This window comes from Chiloscyllium plagiosum, chromosome 6, assembly GCF_004010195.1.
Source record: "Chiloscyllium plagiosum isolate BGI_BamShark_2017 chromosome 6, ASM401019v2, whole genome shotgun sequence".
Taxonomy (NCBI): domain Eukaryota; kingdom Metazoa; phylum Chordata; class Chondrichthyes; order Orectolobiformes; family Hemiscylliidae; genus Chiloscyllium; species Chiloscyllium plagiosum.
This window is the reverse complement of record NC_057715.1, coordinates 72902648-72924548: the sequence shown is the minus strand read 5'-3', so window position 1 is coordinate 72924548 and position 21901 is coordinate 72902648. Positions and strand designations below refer to the sequence as shown.

The 21901-nt window shown below is 39.0% G+C and overlaps 1 protein-coding gene across 2 annotated transcripts in view; it reads right to left on the bottom strand.

Moving 5' to 3' along the window:
* Positions 1–813: 813 nt before the first annotated feature.
* The window catches only part of aasdhppt (aminoadipate-semialdehyde dehydrogenase-phosphopantetheinyl transferase), an 84146-nt gene continuing 63058 nt past the window's right edge, over positions 814–21901 (bottom strand). The window contains exons 5-6 of one of the 2 annotated variants that reach the window (XM_043691826.1): positions 6526–6603; positions 814–3353 (exon numbers count right to left, since the gene is read on the bottom strand). In XM_043691826.1, the coding sequence (XP_043547761.1) occupies positions 3192–3353; positions 6526–6603 (240 nt within the window). In that variant the 3' untranslated portion in view covers positions 814–3191. The remainder of the gene's footprint in view (positions 3354–6525; positions 6604–21901) is intronic. The other variant, XM_043691827.1, reaches the window with a different exon arrangement.

Here is a 21901-nt window from a genome sequence, read left to right as displayed (position 1 = left end):
GAAGGTATGGAGACCATGCATAATATTGCAGTGGCTCATTTTTATGCTTCACCATTGGCAACTGAGTTTTCAGCTATCGTGACCTAAAGCTTTAGAATTATTTTTAAACATCTTCTATCTCCACTTATGACTGCACCTTTAAGACAATCCTTTAATCAATCTCTTTGTTATTACTCCCATGACATACCTTTGGACATTTTATGATATCAAATGTCTGAATAAAAATTGTTGGTATTTACAATACTAATGTTCTATGGTTCTATGTTTATAAATTGTCAAGCTTTGCCATTTGAACAAACCTGCAATAGATTCTATCAGCCAAATGTGTTTATATGTTTTCATGTTTTAATTTTTCTTCTTTTTCCCCAGTGATCATTTGGCCAAAGGATTAATCACAAACAATTGAACTGTGACCTATTCCCAGCAGGGGCTGACATGGCTGAAAAAATTCAGCTGTTGACTTCTGTGCTTAACATGACTTCAGAGACAGTTGTGGATAAATACTGAAACAGCCTGTTGCTGTTCTTCACGTAGCCTCTTGGAGATTGACAGCATGCTTTCTCATATTGTATTAAAATCCCAGTCAGAAAGCTGGAGTGCATCTTCACTGAGTGATTCTGCACAGAATGAAGGTCATATCATGTCAATCTGGACAGATCTAAATTTGACAGCTACAAGTCATTAAAAACCTGCTACAGCAGCAGTCACAACGTAAATCATTTTATGCTTTGTGATCCATATATACATTTAAATATGTTCATCAATATTACTTCATATTTCCTGGTTGTATTAAAACACCCTGAAGCATTAATGTTTAAAATGTAATGTATTTATTTCAGTAAAAATAATGATTATGCAAAGAAAAATGGTGTATAAAGTGCTGGTACATATAAAATGCAGATCCCAGTAATAATCTATTCAAGCCTCAAGTATAACCCCATTCATTTTCAATTGATCATGAAGGTTTATCCAAGCATCTCTGAACCACCAACTTTTCTCATCACTTGATGTTAGTTCCACATCAAAGAACCTGCAAACATGTGCATATACTACCTCCAAGAAGCATTCATTAATTATTAGGAATTACTGAATTTCATAGATTGCTCTGATATTCCTGAAGGGCTGGGAGGAATTGTAAATACCAAGTTAAAGTAGAGATATACAAATCAACCAATTAAAACACTGTTGCTTAAAGGCTTTTCTCCCCTCAGCCTTCGTAAATATAATTAGATACAGTTTCCTGTTTCCTAGAGCTCCAGTAATTTGATAGAAAAGCTAATTATTTTCCACAGTACTTCTTTATACAGGTATTTGGAGACAAGATTGAATCAGTCTTGCATAAGGTTAGCTTTCTACTGTTGCTTGCTGATAAACTTGGTTCTTAAGAAAAAGTGGAATTGAACTGTGCAACTGGACTGCAAATGAACAAAAATATTCAGACTGGGTTCTAATAAAGTGAATTACTGAACCAACATTGTAAACCTTAGGAAGGTGAGGTACACAAAGAGGACTGGCTGGACTTCGCCAGCAAGGGAAAAAAAAGAGTAAAAGCAAAAGAAATTATGTTTTCTAATTATTAGTAAACATAAAAAAGATTACCAAACTGGAAGCAGTGTTGAGAAAAACACACAAGATACCGACACACTAAGATGTTCAAGGCTCAGAATAAGTAACCAACAAATTAGGTGCCTCATTATTAGATTATGTGCTAGCAAAAGAGAATTATACACAGGTTTTGGTTATAATAAAAAGGATTTATGTCAAAGATTATTTAAAAAGTATTAATTTCTGTGTGGTGGAGTTTAGAAGAATGAGGGGATCTTGGGCAAACTTACAAAGTTCTAACAGGATTAGACAGGGTCTAGATGACTGGGGAATGCAGAACCAGGAGTCAGAGCCTAAAGATATGAGGTAGACCATGTAGAACTGAGATGGGGAGAAATTTCTTCATCCAGAGAGTGGTTAGCCTGTGGAATTCTCTGTCACAAAAAGCAGTTCAGGCCAAAAATATGAATATTTTCACCGAATTAGATACAGTTCTTAGGCTAAAGGGATCAAAGGAAAGGGAGAAAGTGGGAGCAGGATGCTAAGTACTGATCATATTGATTTGGCAGAGAAGGTTTGAAGTGCTGAATGGCCTATTCTTGCTTCTGTTTTCTGTGTTTCTATATTTCTGAGCTACTTTCTGTGATGTGGAGAGAGAGGGGTGGGGTTTGTGGAGTAGGAGGAGCAAGAATGAATGGGCATCATCAGTGTTAGGTGGCACCAAAACATGTTCCCTTTGTAAAATTCCTTAGAATTGTTTTGAGTTAATTTCACTCAACCCCTTACAATATGGGAAATTACATGCAGAACTATCTTTGACTGAAAACAAGGCAGGGAACCAGTTGGCTCTTTCAGCAAATTCAGCAAAAAATCATATCACGTATGGAAGAGAAAACTGAATATGAAATTGGTTATATGTGAAACAGTAAACACTTAGTTTATGTAACTTGATTTGAAATTTAGATGATGCCCATTCACTAATTTGAGGCACATGTGATAAGTGTTTTCTACCATAATAAAAAACAAACTGAGGCTCATCAGACGGTGTACACTCTATATCATGATGGAAGGGGTTATATTTATATGGTGAGAACATTGAAATCATTTGAAGGGACAGCACTTATCTTGCTGTATCCCTGTCATTGTCAGATGGCCACATCTAGTCCTGTAGGATGCAGCAAATGTCAAGAATAAAGAAGAATTGTAAGGTTAGGTACTTCCTAATATGTTGCCTATGCAAGGCAAGAAATTGCTTCTCTGGATTTCTCTTGCAGCAGTGAATCTTACGTATTTTTACTGCAGTTAGCCCTTCACCAAGTAGTTGATTTCTTCATGAATCATCTGAAAGAATAGTCTATTCCTTCATGTCCATTTGGTTGTAATAAAGATATTTTTGTTTTCACTTTTGCTCTTCAAAAGCACATCGTCAAATAAAAAGCCATCAATATAACAATGTCACACTCAGCATCATAAATCATGAACTCAAAACCAAAGAGCACATCATTCTGTAAAATGCTGAAGAAAAACTCTTTCTGAGGAATTGGAAAGAATAGATTTAAATGTGCATTGTCTCTTTTGGTTGTCCAAGGTTCTGTGATTAAGATACCCAAGATACATTACTGATAGTTTTGCTCCTTACAGTAATGTCATACAGGCATCCGATGTTGACGACTTGCTTTTTTGTGCTTGGCTTGAAAATTCTCCCAGTGCCCAGGATCCTCTGGTGCCATAACAATGGCTGATGAGATTAGATCCTTAAAGGACAAAAGTGTGAACTGGGGTGGTTCTTGATTAATATCCTCTTGTACCTAAAAAACAAAAATGTTTACATTAAGAGTCATGATTTGGAGATGCCGGTGTTGGACTGGGGTGTGCAAAGTTAAAAATCACACAACACCAGGTTATAGTCCAACAGGTTTATTTGGAAGCACAGTAGCTATCGGAGTGCCGCTTCTTCATCAGGTGGTAGTGCCTGATGAAGGAGCGACGTTCCGAAAGCTAGTGTGCTTCCAATTAAACCTGTTGGACTATAACCTGGTGTTGTGTGATTTTTAACTTAGTACATTAAGAGTAGTTATTTAAGTGAAAGACAGATCGCTTAATACTTGGAAAACCATTTAACAAAGTATCTTACACTTATTCACAAAATTCTTGGGATATAATGTAATGTATGCAGCATTATGGGAGTTGGTGGCATTGTGATAACATTAGAAGATTTGTAATCCAAAGGCCCAGGCTTAATGTTCTGAGGACATGAATTCAAATCGCACCACATTTCTGATGGAATTTAAATTTCATTAATAAATATGGAATGAAAGTTAGCTCCTTAATGGTCACAATATATAGAAAGGTTAGAATACAAATAATTTATATGGGGCAGAGTTAGGCCATTTAGACCTTTGAGCCTGCTCTACCATCCAACAATCTCATAGCTCATTCTTGACATCAATTTCATTTTCCCACAATTCCATTTGTGTCCAAAAGTCAATTTCAGTCATAGATACACCATCCAAAGCACTTGGGAGTAGGAAATTTCAGAGATTCACAACCCTTTATACAAAGAAATATCTCATCTCACTCCTACATGACTGATTACTCATAATGTGGAGGTGGCGGCATTGGACTGGGGTGGACAAGGTCAGAAGTCAGACGACACTGGGTTATAGTCCAACAGGTTTACTTGAAATCACAAGCTTTCGGAGCATTGCCCCTTCATCAAGTGAAGTGAGAGAGAAACACACAGACATAGAATTTATGGGCACAGAGATCAAAAGATCATAACAAATGGTGTGAGTGGAGTGTCGTCAGGCCAAATAATAGGTCTGTGCAGGTGATCAAGACTGTCAGATGGTGTGAGTAAAGTATCAACAGTAAAAAATAACAAGTGAAGGGATGACCTCTATTCCAATTAAATGAGGCAAAAAGATAACTATAAAAAGTTAAAAATAAGGTGGTACTTGAGACAAACCAAATGAGGTGCATTTCTAACAAACAGTTGGTAAGCTGATTAGTTTTTTAGATAGAGAACTTGAAGTAAAATGCATTGTCAATTTCTCAAGATGGACACTGAATTGATTTGGGAAGAAAAAAAAACAGGACCTACAGCAAATATTAGTTTCATAGTGGAACAACATATGAATTCTACAAAGCCACAACAGTTTTGCTGAGGTGATGTGGTGATTGCAAGCGGTCTCAGGTCTAATAGCTCTTTCAAAAATAATAATGGCAGAGGGGCCAGCAATTGCACAGGGATATCCAAGAACACTGTTGCATGTCCCAAGTTTGCTTTTACTGGAAGTCAAAACCTTTTTGCGAAACAGCATTATTGTTATGTACATCAATTATAAGTTTACATTGCACTTTCACGTGCATGCCAAAGTGTTACTAAATGGTGTTACAAAATCTGTAACATTGACAGTGACCATTTGTGAATTACTTTTATTATTAAATGTGCAATGCAGTAAACAAAGCAATATCATGCAGCAGGGCCTTAACAGATTATGGTGAAGCTGAACTATTATTCAAAGCATGGGTTGGTAACCTCAAGTATGATTTTAAATTGAGTGCCGGTGAACGCCAAGCAATGGAGTTTATTGTAAACAAGTGTCAACTTGGCTGAATTAGGAGCACTCTTTCCTTCAAACAGAAATTATAGTTTAAGTTCCACTTCATTGCTTCAGCATTTAATCTAGGTTGCCCCTTCAGTGCGTGACTGTCCACATGAAAATTAAAAATCCCTTTCAAAGAAGATCATGAAACTCATAGAATGTCCATTCTTCTCTCATCCAACAGGGCCATTTATCTCATTGTCATGTGTAAGACCTTTCACCAAACAAAGCAGATGTCCCATCAAGCAAGTTGTCTAATTCAGTTATGTGAAGCACTTTGGAATGCATTAGAGAGATAGTAAAATGCTGCATAAATGCAAGTTATCGAACAATGATTCTACAAATTCAATTAATTATGTTTAAAAATTCGACAGACTCTTCATTAAGGAGGAGAAAGTGAAGACCACAGATGCTGGACATCAGAGTCGAGTGTGTGGTGCTGGAAAAGCACAGCAGGTCAGGCAGCATCCAAGGAGGAGGAGAATCGACATTTAGGGCATAATTCCTTCATCAGGAATGAGGCTTGTGGGTCAGGGCTGAGAGATAAATGGGAGGGGGCAGGATTTGGGGGGAGGTAACTGAGAAAGTGATAGGTGGATGAAGGTGAGGGAGAAAGTGATAGATCAGAGGGGGCAGTGATGGACAGATCCAGAGGGCGGTGCCAAGTTGGAGGCTTGGGACAACACCAGATTATAGTCCAACAGGTTTATTTGGAAGCACTAGCTTTCGGAGCACTGCTCCTGATGTAAACCCAATGGACTTCCCTTGGTGTTGTGTGATTTTTAACTTTATATTTCACCACTCATCTTTTGGATAGTTCTTTGTGTTACTTATAAATTTTATAGCACCTTTTGGCCTATCATGACATTTCAGGTTCTCTAAAATGGCAATGCATTTCACCCCAAGTCTCTTTTTTTCTCAAATCTTGATCAATTTTGTTTTAAAAATAAATTCTGGTCTTATTTCCATTATTCCTGGTAAAAGCACTTCAAGTCCAACAATTCATTATTGAGTAGAGGAGAGAAATGAACCTCTCTCCCTGCTTTTCTGCGTTACAGTGTTACGCTATGGAACTCCTGACTCTTCACAGCAAAAATAGCTTATCCCCATTTATGCAATCGAAATGCTCCTTTTGAAAACCTGCCAATTCATCCCGCCCCAGCTTCCTTAAAAAGCATAGCAGTGCACTCAGTTAAAGGAAAATCTGAAAACAGACATGAAAGCTGGCCTGGGCAGTGAAGCCCAAATACCTTGCAATATTTTTTTCCTTTTTAATACTTTTTAAATTAGAAAATAGTAGACACCAAATCTGCTGGAATGAACAGACTATTTGTATCCTAAATACTATGCAATAGTCAGTAGCTTTAATTACCTGTACAGCATATTTGCCAAACATGTCTGGTTTGCCAAGTGCAACAGCAACATGATGATTATCATCCAGAATAGTTTCCTAGTAAATAAAATAAAGTTCAAATCATCTTAGTTTTGTACATCTGAAGGTGAGACATTGAACTGGAAGTGGATGAACACACTGTAATGTACCTTCAACAATTCAAACAAAATCATCTTAATATGATTAATCTGAACTAATTCACAGGTGTCAAGTTAATAATTAGCTAACTGGACAGGATAGATGCAGAAAGGATGCATGCAATGACCAAGGAGTTCAGAACCAGCAGTCAGGGATAAGCCTTTTACAACAGAGGTGAGGAGAATTTCTTCACCCAGAGAGAGGTGAGCCTCCGGAATCCTCTGCCATTTGTTGAGGCGAAAAAGATGAAAATTTTCTGAGAGGTGGCAAATGGAGTTTAATGCGGACAAGTGTGAGATGATTCACTTTGGTCGGAGTAACCGGAATGCAAAGTACTGGGCTAATGGTATGATTCTTGGTAGTGTAGATGAGCAAAGAGATCTCGGTATCCAGGTACACAGATCCTTGAAAGTTGCCATCCAGGTTGACAGGGTTGTTAAGAAGGCATACAGTGTCTTAGCTTTTATTAATAGAGGGATCGAGTTCTGGAACCATGAGGTTATGTTACAGCTGTACAAAACTCTAGTGCAGCTGCACTCGGAGTATTGTGTACAGTTCTGGTCACCACATTATAAGGAGGATATGGAAGCTTTGGAAAGGGTGCAGAGGAGATTTACTCAGATGTTGCCTGGAATGGAGGGAAGGTCTTACGAGGAAATGCTGAGGGACTTGAGGGCTGGTTTCATTAGAGAGAAGGTTGAGAGGTGACTTAATAGAGATATACAAGATAATCAGAGGGTTAGATAGGGAGAGCCTTTTTCCAAGAATGGTGACGGCGAGGCCGAGGGGGAATAGCTTTAAATTGAGGGGTGATGGATATAGGACAGATGTCAGAGGTAATTTCTTTACTCAGAGTAGTAAGGGTATGGATTGCTTTGCCTGCAACAGTAGTAGATTCGCCATCTTTAAGTACATTTAAGTCATTATTGGACAAGCATATGGACGTACATGGACTAGCATAGGTTAGATGGGCTTCAGATTGGTATGGCAGGGTGGCGCAACATCGAGGGCCGAAGGGCCTGTACTGTGCTTTAACGTTCTATGTTCTTTCAAGAAAGATGTAGATGAATTAAAAAAAAAAATCAATTCATGGATGTGAACACTGCTGGCCAGACCAGGCTCTAATTACCCAAAGGGCAATTGAGAATCAACCACATTGCCGAGGATGTGGAATCACACGTAGGCCAGACCAGGTAAGTCTGACAGATTTCCTTCCTTAAAGGACATCAGAGACCAGATGGGGTTTTGCCAACAATCGGCAATGATTTCATGGTTATCATTTGACTCTTAATACCAGCTTTGTTGAATTCAAATTCTACCATCTGCCATGGCATGATTTGAATGTGGGTCCCCAGGACATTACCTGGGTCTATGGATTAATGCCTATTGATAATATCACTAGGCCATCACCTCCCCCTAAGTACTTAGGACCAAAGTAATCAAAAGACATGGAGAGAAAGTAGGAACAGGGCACTGAGTTGGATGATCAGCTTGATCACACTGAAAGGCAGAGTTGGCTCGAAGGGCCAGATGGCCGACTCCCACTCCTATATTCTATCCTTCAGTGTAATACAAAACCTTTGCACAAAATTATGGAAGAGGTACAATACAAGACATTTTAATCTGTTTATTGGACATTCCATGTAGCTAGGTAGGATGCACAAACAGAGGCCTTTAAACTATACTGATGTTATTTGTATAATATTGTGATAGACAACAAATGAATTTAGGAAATCGCTGCAGCAAGCTATTTAATTGAGTGAAACAGCCAACTAACTCATCAGGACTGAACTGTGGAAAAGAATGGCTGAGAATCAAAATGACCAAGAGATAAAACCGATCACACATATAATAGGATAGTTGAACCAGCCAGACAGCTTGGGGAATTGACAATATTTAGGACATCTTACAAATCTGGTGGAGGAAGTGCAGCAGAAACATAAACCCAGGACTGTCATCAGATTCATCAACTGACTAGGGTACTGTGAAAATCAAGAAGGGATCTCAAAATGAATGTCATTTGTGATTTTAATTAGGATGACTTAAGTGATATTTCTCATCTCCTCCACAGAATGTGTACAGATTGCTTTTCTGTTATTGATTCCTAAATAAGTCACAATTATTCAAGTTAAAACATTGGAAAACTGAAGGCATTATCTTCATCTGTAACAAACTCTATGAACATGATGACTTATTGAATCTTTAATAGCTTTCCCACCCAATTTTTTTTCCTTTGTTCATTCACAGGATGAGGGTATTGCTGACTAGGCAGCATTTATTACCCATCCCCAACTGCCCAGAGGGCAATTAAGAATCTTACTATGGATCTGGAGCCAGATGTAGGCCAGACCAGGTAAGGATGGTAGTTTCCTTCCCAAAAGGACATTAGTGTACCAGATGGGTTTTTATGTAAATCAGCAATTTTAAATGTTAAATGAATGTGTGTGTAAAAATGATTTTGTGTGAATGATGTATGTTTTAAGTTCATTTGCTTTTTGAAATTATGATAATGCACTAGCACATTTTACTATATTGAGTTTGAAGCAAAGTTCAGAATGGGAGTTCTAGATTAAGTAGGAAGTAATTGAAAAAAAAGGAAATGTTGTAAATACTAAAATTTGAGTAGAAATGTCAGATTAAAATTGAAACTCAATTGTTTTTTGAACATATGAAAATTCTAATCTGGATCTGAATGCACAGATGTGGGCTGGCTTTGTGCTTGGATGCTGTTAATTAAAGACACTCAGACTGATTTTAAACTTAAGAAGCTGGGGAGGGTGAATAGTGGGGGCTGGGGTGGGGATGATTAGATTTACATATTGGGACAAAAGGGCAATTTGAGTACCTAATTTTTGAAAGCTTAGAATTTGGAAAAGTTTCTAAATTGTTCAAGATGAGCAAACATATGTAGTTTCTTTGGCTCTGAACTGGAACACACCTCCCATTTGTATGACTAATCAATTTGGTTTTATCTGAATTGATCTTTTATATTATTTTTAAACAGGTGGCATTTGCAATTACAGGACAAAAACATCTCCTAACATTTTTAAGAGTCAAAGAACTTTATGACGGTACATGATGGGTTGGACTTAAGGCTTTGCTGTTTGAAAAAAAAGGTTGATTAAAACTAATTACTATTTATTGTCTCAAGTGCTTGTAAGTTTGTTGCAGTTGAACTCTCAACAACCTAGATACCTATCTTTGATAAGTTGATTTGTAAAATAATCCACTGAGCCTTGAAATTGACCAGTCAAATTGATATAAATTGCTGCCATATTCACTCAAAAAGGAAATGTCAGTTCAAAAGGGATAGTTGGAATTGTTAACTGAAATGAAAACAGAAATAAGTCCAGGTGGTTGTGGGTTTCTCAGTATCAAGGAAGGATCTTATTTTCTGATCTTTGCACAATCCAGCACCTACAACCATTCCTTCATAACAAGTTGTTAAATCAAACTGGCTTGCTGCAAATGCTTCTTCAGCTCAAAGAAGAAGTTTATAATAGTTTACCAATGTTTTGCCAACCTGCCATGGAAGGAGGCCTAAGAGAAAGGTTTAGAATGGTCAGAGTGTTAATTAATTTTTAAAAATTTAGGTACAAACCAAGAAATAACTTTCCAGAACTCATCCACTACGCTAGATCAATCAGAGGAGAACCACAGCAACTGAATAACCTCTGGACAGAAGGTGGTGGTGGCATAATTGTCAACACTGGAATATTGCCTGTGACGTGGTGTGAGGTGGCAAAATGGAAATCCCTATCAATAACTTTGATAAAGGGCTTTAAAATCTATTTTACTTTGTTTAATATATCACAGACATAATTTTGAAGGAATAAAATGAAAAATAAAGAAAACGTAAATGCTATCTTTTAAGGCCCTATAGACAGCACTTAAATAAATTCAGAAGTCAGACGACACCAGGTTATAGTCCAACTGATTTATTTGAAATCACAAGCTTTTGAACTGTTGCCCCTGTGTCAAGTAAAACGAGAGAGAAGCACACAGGCACAGAATTTATAGGCAGAGAGATCAATGGGCAGATAGAATAGAAATTCATAGAAATGGTGTAAGTGGAGTGTCGACAGGTTGAATAATAGGTCTCTGTAGGTGATCAAGAGTGTCAGATAATGTGAGTGAAGTATCAACAGCTGAATTACAAGCGAAAGGATGACCTATAATCCGAATAAATGAGGCAGAAAGATAATTAAAAAGAATTAAAAAATAAGATGGTGCTGGAGACAAAGCAAATGACTAGAATAACATAATGGGTATAAGAATCACACGTCGAGGGTCTAACCAAAGTTATAAATAATCCAAAATTGTACAAACTAATTAAGGTAGAAAGATCATAACAATTTATTAAGGTAATGGTATCAAAACAGGACAGTAAGGAAGATGTTACAGATACATAAGTGTGGTGGGGTCACATGCAGCGTGACATCAATCCAAGATCACAGTTGTTGCTGTCTTCATGGGTACAGAACTTGGCTATCAGTTTCTGCTCAGCAATTCCTCACCTTGGAGGATGTTTACCTAAAGATTGGGGGCTGAGTGTCCTTGACTGACATTTCTTCCTGAGGAAGAAAATCTGTTTTGCCAGAGTGAGCTGCCAAGACCGAGTTGTTAACTATATTAGTGGTTGAGATAGACAGATTTTTAATCAGTGAGGGAATCAAGGATTATGGAAAAAAGGCAGGAAAGTGGAGTTGGGGATTATCATATCAGCCATGACCTCTTTGAAGAGGTCTTATGTCTTATGGTCTTTTGATAATCAAAACAGTCCTTATAGGATACTGTCAACAAATAAGATATGTGTATTAGTCTTTTTTCTGATGTGTCAATGCAATACACCACTTCTACATTGCTTCTTTCCTGTGAATCCATAAGCTGGTTTTCAAAGACAGCGACATGTAAAAGTGTCAGTTTGTCATCTGACACATAGGTAATGTAGCTGAAAATGTGTTGCTGGAGAAGTGCAGCAGGTCAGGCAGCATCCAGGGAACAGGAGAATCGACGTTTCGGGCATAAGCCTTTCTTCAGGAATTCCTGAAGAAGGGCTTATGCCCGAAACGTCGATTCTCCTGTTCCCTGGATGCTGCCTGACCTGCTGCGCTTCTCCAGCAACACATTTTCAGCTCTGATCTCCAGCATCTGCAGACCTCACTTTCTCCACATAGGTAATGTACCCTATATATCCCTTGTCTGCAATGCGCATGTCTCTGTGAATGCAGGTAGAACAGCATGTGAACTGAATTAAATGTTTTGGTGGTGTTTTAGGGCAAACCTCATCTTAATGCAAAATGTTAACAGTATAAAAGTGATTATTCAATATCCAAATATTGATCTTGTGAATAATATTGTTAATAATTGATATCTACTAACTAAAATAATTATTAAATGTAATCTTTTTAGTATAAAATTAATTGTTCAGAGCTAGAGATGTTGTGCAGAATTAATTGCAGTCTGGCATACTAAAAGCCCAGTTACTCATTGATCAGCGAGACATAACTTTATCAAGGACTTTGTGATCATCTGGACTTCTGTGCTTAACTGTAAATGTGCAGTATCTGAAGTTCCTGTTGGCTTCACAGTTATAATGATAGTGAACACTGATAGTTTCACCAAAATCTGGGCAATTGAAACCATTGTAAGAGGAATGAATAAATCAGGGAAAATGTCCAAGAATTACTTCTATTCATGTTCTAGTGGTTGGTTTCAGGATTGCTTTGGTTTGTCAATGGGTACTTCAATAAAAATAGGTGTGTACATACTTGTACATGGGAATGATGCAATCACTGCTTTCTTTTTGCTTTGTATTTTGAAAAAGAATTTCCCTTGGAGAACAATTCAAACTAAACAATTATAAGCAAAAGTGGAAAACATCCACAGTGACTGCCCTAATTATTCCAATGTTAATATTTTTCATTAGCATTTTCCTCTCACAACTGGGCATTGCATTTTCACCAGCAGGCAATTACTTTATGATTTGATTATGTATGTATGAAAATTAACACTCTATTTTATTGAAAGAATTCTTCTGTGGATATGAATTCCTTTCTAATTCCCATAACTGTGCATCATGCAACTCAGGTGCTTTACTTCCAGTTTTTAATTCATGCCATTAAGATCTGTTGACAGTAGTCCCAGTAGCAAGAAGCTGTGGTTCTGCTTAGATTAGTAGTGCGAAACAAAGTGATGAAAATGACAGGACTAAAGGCAGCCACTGGTTCTGACATTTTGTATCACTGCTACCTCTTCAATTGAAGGTAGTTATTCTATTCCTGTTGCCCTCTCTTTTCCCTGTATTATTTACTCTGTCAATGTTGCAAAAACATCACAAAACCTAAAGTGGGTGCAGTTAGCTTACCAATCCAGAGTCAATATTGCCATGTTTGAGCCTTTCATTGTAAGTGTAAACCCAAAGTGCTAATAAAATATATGACAGACAAGTTCGTAGCAAGAATAGCCTGCTTCATAATCAAAAAATACGTCGCTAATAAAAACATGCAAACAAGGAACAAGAGTAAGTCACTCAGCCCTTCCAGCTACGTTCTTCCTTTTAATAAGATCTGATATTAACCTCAATTCCATATTCCTGAATACCCTTAATAATCTTTCACCACTTGGTAATCACCAATTTATGTAGCTCCACTTTACAAATATCTAAAGTTTCTGCATTCACATCCCCTTGAGGAAGAGAATTCTAAAGACCCACAATCCTCTGGGAGAATTTTTTTCCCCCTCATCTCTGTCTTAAACGGGCAATCCCTTAGTTTCAAAGAATGATTCATAGTTCTAGATTCGCTACAACATCCATCTGGTCAAGTCCCCTCAGCATCTTGTATGTTTCACTTAAATCACATCTGACTCTTCTAAACTCTAGAGTCTAGCCTCTCCTCATGAGCCAGTCCTCTCATTCCAAATATTAGTCTAGTAAACATTCTCTAAACAGCTTCAGATGCTCTCAAATCCTTCCATCGGTAAGATGACCAGTAAATATTGCACACAATATTCTAAGATGTGGTCCCACCAAAGGCCTGTAGAACTGAACATAACCTCCCTTCTCTTGCATTCATTTTCCCTTACAAAACATAATATTCTATTAACCTTCCTGATTATTTGCTGTACCTGCATACTAATCTTCTGCCGATTTATGCACTCAAATCTCTCTGCATCTCAGAGCTCTTCAACTTCTCAGCATTTAAATAAAGGCCTCTTAATTCTGTTTGCTGAAATGGACAATTTCCCACTGTCCCATATTTTGCTCCACTTATCAAATCCTTGCTCATTTGTTAAACCTACATCCCTTTGTCGGCTTCTTATGTCCTCTTCATAAGTTACCTTGCTGTCTTAAAAAAAAGCAAAGAACTGCGGGTGCTGGAAATTAGAAACAAAAACAGAAATTGCTGGGCCCAACGTTGACCTTTACACATTCCTTTGTCTGTCCAATTGTTGTTCTTTCTCTCTCTGGGCTTCATCTCCAGCTATCATTTACTCCTCCCCCCTTTCTCCACCCCATCTTCAACTTTTACATCAACTTCTTCCTACCTACAATCAGTTCTGAAGGAGGTCACTGGACAGGAAACATTAACTCTGCTTTTGCTGCACAGATGCTGCTTTCCCAGCAATTTCTGCTTTTGTTTCATATTCCTAAGTGCACCTGTGTCATCAGTAAATTTAGCTACATTACCCTCATTCTCTTCAACCAAATCAGTTAAATAAATTGTAATAAGTTGAGTCCCAGCACTGAGCCCTGTGGCACATTACTTATGACATCCTGCCAGCCTGACAAAGACCCATTAATTCTGATTCTCTGCTTTCTGTAAGCCAGCCCAATCTTCTATCCAATATCTTACTCTCTACAGCATGGGCTTTTATATTCTACAATAATCGTTCATGCAACACCTTTATTAAATTCATTCTGGAAATCTAAACACAATTGGTACACTGGTTTCTAATTATCTTGCACAAGCTACTTCTTCAAAGAACTCCAATAAATTAGTGAAACATGGTTTTGCTATGACAAAAACATGTTGGCTCAGTTTGATTACTATGACAAAATGGAGACGGAGAGCTGAATCAAACCAGCCTTCCTACCGCTGTATTTGCAACACAATAAAATTAAAATACTCAGTTACCCTCAAAATTGATCCCATGGTTCCTCTCCAGGGATTATAGCTTAATCAAAAGATATAAAATATTAAAGTAACTTTGGCAGAGCAAAGTGAAACAATAAGGTAATCTAATTAATATCTATGATTTAAACCCATTCCTCTTTAATTATATTCCCCACTTTCACAGAAAGATAGAGGCACAAAAAAAAGTAGGGGACAAATCAAACAAGAAAAATAAATGAGACGCAACTGACCAATTCATGTTTAAACTGTTTCTACGATTTGTAATCTCATGGGCGCATGCGATTGTATCTTGCTTGGTTACTGATGACAATGATGAATGCAGATAGATTCCAGTAGGCTCCAAGGAATATTCATTTAACTCTTATAGTTGAGATTCTATTCTCTGAACTTTCAACAGCTGGTACTGGGAGATAAGGTAGACAGCTTACAAATCTTTATGCTTTAGCATCATCAGCCAAAGTCCATCTGTCAGAAACTCCAATTCGAAACAATTCAAAAACTCTTGCCCCTCCATCTGTTTGATTATCATGTTCTCCCCTCGACTTGCTGGTGCCAATTCCCAAGTACTGACCTCATTTATGCCAAACATCTTCTACTTGGTTAAGGATTTTTAAAGAAGAAACAACCGTAAATAACTTTCAGACTGGGCCTCATGAACAAATAACAGCTTGCATGCTCTCTTGTTTTTAACATAAACTGCTGTTCACAGTCCAAAGGTCACCTTACAGCTCTTAGTTCACAGCTCTAAACCAAAAATAATAAAAAAGTAAAAGTAAAACTAAGGAAAAATCAGCGAGGGTTCTAACATTACCTTGAATGTATCCGGGTTCCGTATTATTACATTTTAAATAATATTTTCCCTATGACAAATGTTAAGCTAACTGGTCTAGTTTCCTGCTTTCTGCCTTCCTTCCATTTTGAATAAAGGAGTTACATTTGCTATAATCCAATCTAAAGAAACCTTCACAGAATCTAATGATTTTTGGGAAATTAAACCAATGCATCAATAATCTCGAAATAAAAACTGAAAGAACTGCGGGATGCTGTAAATTAGAAACAGAAACATAAGTTGCTGGAAAAGCTCAGCAGGTCTGGCAGCATCTGTGAAGAGAAATCAGAGTTAACATTTCGGGTCTGGTGACCCTCAGAGGAGAGGTAATCGGATCTGAAATGTTAACTCTGACTTCTCTTCACAGATGCTGTCAGACCTGCTGAGCTTTTCCAGCAACTTCTGTTTTTACATCAACGATCTCACTGGCTACTTCTTTTAGGAACATAGAAAAATGAGTAGGCCATTCAGCCTCAAGCCAGTTCTAGTTTTAAGACCCTGGGATGAAATTTGTTTAGTACCTCACAGTTCTAACAGTTTACGAACTGATTTACCCCTATTTCTGGGATGTTACTTCTATCCTCCCTACAAGTAACCTTGATATCTGATCAAAGTGTCTGTTCAATTTGTCTGCTTTTCGTTATACTCCATTACACATTCCCCTGATTAATTTTCTAGAGGGCCAACACTTACTTTGTTTACTCTTTTCTTTTTAAAATATCTGAAAAAACTTTGCTAATTTTTTTTCAGAATTTTGGTCAACTTTCATACTCTAATTCTCCCCCTCCCCATTAATCTTTTCGTAATTTGTTGTTTTCTTAAAAATATTTTGTTTAATCCTCTGACCAGCCACCTTTCAATAAGTAAATGTTTTTTTTTAATTTGACACTTCCTTTTGACATTGCCCATTCATTATGGGAGGTGGATCTGTCCCTTAGAATTTTCCTTATTTGTTGGAATGTATCTATTTTGTGATTTCTCAAATATCCTCTTAAATGTTTGCCACTGTATCTCTACTGATCAACCCCTTAACCTGAATTGCTAATTCACCTTTGTGAGCTCTGCGTTCATGTCCTTATAATTGTCCATTGTCAGAAAAACCCTTCTGCCTCACTCCTGCCCTTCAGGGAAAGAAATCTGCTGCCCTCACATGGTCGGACCTACATGTATGTCCAGTTCTACAGTAATGTGGTTGATTCTCAACTGTCCTCTGAAATGGCCTTGCAGGCCAATCAGTTGTCTGGGTACAAAGTTTCAACAAAGGAATGAAACCAATGCACCATCTAGCATCAAACTAGACACTGGAAAATACAATGGTAGAAAAAGCTGTACTGATCCGCAAAGGCATCCTTATTAACATTTGTGGCTAGTGCCAAAATTGGGAGAATGGTCTCAGTCTGATATAGTCATAGTCGCAAAATCAAAGCAGACAATTTCCCAGACACTACCATCACCATTCCTGGATATGTCCTGTCTCACCAGCAGGATAGGCCAAGCAGAGGTGATGGCACAGTGGCATACAGTTGGGAGGGAGGTGTTCTGGGAGGCATCAAAATTAACTCTGTACCTCAGGAAGTCTCACGGCTTCAAGTTAAACATGGGTAAGGAAAGCTCCTGCTGTGTACCACATACCACCCTCCCTTGGCTGCTGAATCAGCATTCCTCCATGTTGAACAACACTTGGAGGAAGCACTGAGGGTAGCAAAGGCACAAATGTACTCTGGGACATTTCAACAACAAGCAGTAGCAGCACTACTTAGTTAGTTGGTCAGGTCCTAAAGGACACAGCTGCTAGACTGGGTCGGTGGCAATAGTGAGGGTGCCAGCAACAGGGAAAAATATCATATCCTTATTAACCAGCTAGCTATTGATAAGGATATGATATTTTTCCCTGTTGCTGGCACCCTCACTATTGCCACTGACCCAGTCTAGCAGCTGTGTCCTTTATTAACCAGCTAGCTATTGATGCATCTATGACAGTATTGCTAAGAGTCACCACCACATAGGCCTTGTGGAGGTAAAGTCCTGCTTTCACATTGTTGTGTGACAGCACACTGTACCAAATGGCTCAGACTTTGAACAGATCTTGCAACTCAAGACAAGGCATCCAGGAGGTGCTGTCAGCTATCAACAGCAGCAGAATTGTACTCCAGCACAATCTGCAATCTCATGGCCTGGCATATCCTCTATTCAACCATTACAATGAAGTCAGGGATTAACCCTGATTTAATGTAGAGTGTAGGAGGGCACAACTCTGAGAATCTCATGCAACAATGTCCTAGGATTGAGATGAATGACGTCCAACAATACAAACATTCAGGTGCTTGACATGACTGTAATCAGTACAGAGATTCACCTCAAATTCCCAATGATTTCAATTTTGCCAAGGATCTATGATGTTAAAGGTGCTTTCACCTTACCTCAGAAATTCAGCTCTTTCATGCATAGTTGGACCAAAGCTTTAATAAGGTCTTGGGGCAGTGGTCTGGTTGAACTCGGTCTAAGCATCAGCAAGCAAATGATTACTCAACAAATGCTATTGGACAGTACTGTGTTACGATCTTTTGGGAGAGCATTAATCTTTACAAAGAAGTTTGAGCTCCCAGTGTTTAACTGAAATTATGATCCACAACTATGCACTTCTTAAACAAAACTTTTACTATACAAGAATTAATCAAAGCACTGACTTATCACTATATTTTATAAACACCTATACTTTAAACCCCCAGATACCAACAGGACATCTTGAAGTATCCCTCACATCTTAATAGAATCATAGGAGAGGAGTAGGTCTAGACTATTTGATCTCTTAAGCCTGCTCTACCATTCAATATGATCATGGCTGATTATCGACGTCAATACCCTAATCACGCCTTTCCTTCACATCTTTGATACCTCTCACCAGGCTATATCTACCTCCTTCTCAAAAACACATCATGTTTTGGCCTTAATTACTTTCTGTGGTAGTGAATTCCACAGGCTCACCATTCTCTGGGTGAAGACAATTTTCCTCATCTCAATCTTAAAAGGTTTACCTCTTATCTTTAAACTATGCCTTCTGATTCTGGACGCTCCCACCACCAGGAACATCCTCCCTGCCTCTGACCCGTCTGTCTTCAAAGAATTTATAGCTTCCATAAGATCCTTCCATATTCTTCTAAAGTCCAGTAAATACAATCTTGACCGACTCAACCTCTCCCGATATGTCAGTTCTGCCATCCCAAGAATCAATTTGGTAAACTTTTGTTGTGCTCCCTCAATGGCAAGAACATCCTTTCTCAGATAAGGAGATCAAAACTGATACAACATTCCAGGTATAGCTTCACCAATCACCAAAGTTGCAGCAAGACAGCCTTGTTCCTGCACTCAAATCCTCTCATTATGAAGGCCATGATACAGTTTTACCTTCTTTACTGCCTGCCTACTTTAGCAACTAATGCACAATGACACACGGGTCTCATTGAACATTCCACCCTCTCAACTTACAGCCATTCAATAATAATCTGCCTTCCTATTTTTGCTACCTAGGCGGATAACCTCATATTACCCACATTATACGGCACACACTTGAACACTTACATAACCTGTCCAAATCACACTCCACCATCTCTGCATACTCCTCACAGCTCGCACTTCCACCCACCTTTGTATCATCTGCAAATTTTGAGATACTACATTTGTAATAGTTGTGATTCACCGGAACTATAAATAGCACATGAGATAGGGTAAACTTGCTGTGCATCCCCTCAGCTTCAGTCGGTCCTAGACTGCCTTTCCTAGTTCCTGTGCCAGGTCACCTGACCCACTCGCTTAAAGGGGCAATATCACATAACTACATACATAACACCCCTCCTCCTTTATTTCCACACAATAACACTCATTCCCCACATTAAACACCCATCTGATACAGACAGCTCCCAGTTAAGGACGGTTTCTATGACAAGTTGTTCCACTCAGGACTAAGTCCACCACTACACTCAGATCATTCTGGGTGGTGTTCCACACCTAACCCGCTGACACCGGTACTTTGTCTTCCTGGGAAAAGTACATAATTTTCAGGTTCCAGTTGGCAACATCCTTCTTTTCCACTAATGGTAACTTTATCAAAGCATCTGCATTGCTATGGTTCTCCGATGTTGGTATCTGATTTCATTTGCTGAACAATGTGTTGCTGGAAAAGCACAGCAGGTCAGGCAGCATCCAAGGAGCAGGAGAATCGACGTTTCGGGCATGAGCCCTTCTTCAGGAATGGCTTCTGATTTCATGTGAGTAGGCTGACAGACCCAGTACCCATTTCTGCAGGTATGCTGCAGTCATTGACAGTACTACTGTATGTGAGCAAAAATGGGAGATGCGCAGTCTGTGGTCTGTCAGCAGCACAAAGTGCCTGCTGTAAAGGAAATGGGTGAACTTCTTAACAATGAAAACTATACTCAATCCTTCCTTTCCCAATTCGGCATACTCCTCTGTTTTCACGTTCGCATTGAGGTTATTAATGATGCGCCTTCCTCTCAATTCAGCAAGATGTGTGACAGTACAGTTCCAAGCCCATAAGGCAAGGTGTTGCATGCTAACTGTAGTGGCAACTTTGAGTCAAAATAAGCCAACACTTCTGACCATTTTAGGGTTTGCTTCACCTACCAGTAAGCCTCCTCACATTCCTGGGTTCACTTCCATAGTCATCCCATTCTCAGCAACCAATGCAGGGTTCAAATATGGTTGCCAGATCAGATATGAACTTGCCATAGTAATCTACAAGTCTCAAGAACAATCTCAGTTGAGATGCATTCTCTTGTTTGGGAGTCCTCATGACAACATCCATTGACTTGTGTGCTTGTGTAGTCTCTCAGCATCAATTACATGGCCCGGGTACTCTACGGTGTCTTTGAAAGATTCTCATTTCTCTCTTTTGACATGTGCTCCTGCAAACATTTTAGGCTTTCTTCTTGGTTTTCAAATGCTCCTCTTTGGAGGATCCAGTAACTGAAACATCCAGACAACGAACAGACACCTAGCAATCCACTCAAAATTTGGTCCATGGCCCCCTGGCACAGATTCAGTGCTGACATGATGCCAATAGACAGTTACCTGTAATGGAACAGTTCCTGTGTGTCACTATCGTCAACAGCCTCCAGGTCCCCTTCGCGATCCCCTCCCATCTGCAAATAGGTCTGCAACAGATCCATTTCTGAGCATTTCTTTCCCTCAGCAAGTCCACTGAACAGGTCCTCAAAGTGGGCATTGATCTGCACGCACAGGGCTGGGCTGACTGTGATCTTAAAGTCACCACAAATCCTCACCATGCCATCTGTTTTTCAGACAGGAATGACCGGAGTGACCAATTAGCTGGGGTTACTGGTTCCAGCCATTCCTGTTCTACCTCCATTTTAGGCTGCTTGGTGTACGGTACTGGACATGCATTCAGACTCCTAGGATGACCCTCTTCGCTTCAACCAAAATTTACTTTCTACTCCTTTCACTTCCCCCAAGGAAGTCTTTATATCTGTCCTACTTTCCTTTGAAGGCATCTTTATACCTGTCCAAAATCTCTTGCAAATGCATTTTGAGTCTGCCTGCCTATTAATCATGCCCCAATTTAACTTTAATTTCTGTAACCAGGAAACATCCAAATAAGGCAGTCTGGGAACGTGAGAGATTATAAAAACTTACCTCACAAATTGGGGCCTTCACTTCGAGATCAGAGCGGGAGCAAATAGAGAGCAGTCTGAGAAGGTACGAGATTATAAAAACTTACCTCGTGACTTTGGGACTGGAGCTGAGTGGGAGCGAACGAAGAGCACGAGATTCTGATTCAAAACTGTTTTGACTGAGGAGAAACTGAGAACTGATGTCACAGCAGGGCTATGATTTGATTGGCTAATAAGGGGTCTGCGTTACATTGAATCTCATTAATTTATTGCTTACAACTTGCATAAACAGAGATACAAAACCAGTTAAAATTAAAGAAAAAGCAAATTCCAGTGACCACGTCTGTAGTAAATGTTGGTTGCTGGAAGAACTCCGGCTCAGAGTCGATGAGCTGGAGTCTGAGCTTCAAACATTGTGAACCATCAGGGAGGGGGAAGAGTTGGATGCTGTGTTTCATGGACAGATGGGTATGATTGTGAGTGAGGCAGGTGGGGGGATCCAGGAGGGAGAATTGCAGGAGCCTCAGCCCTTGTCCTTGTCCAACAGGTTAAGAGTTCTGCTCCCTGTGTGGATGGAAATGGGGACTACAGGGAAGATGAAC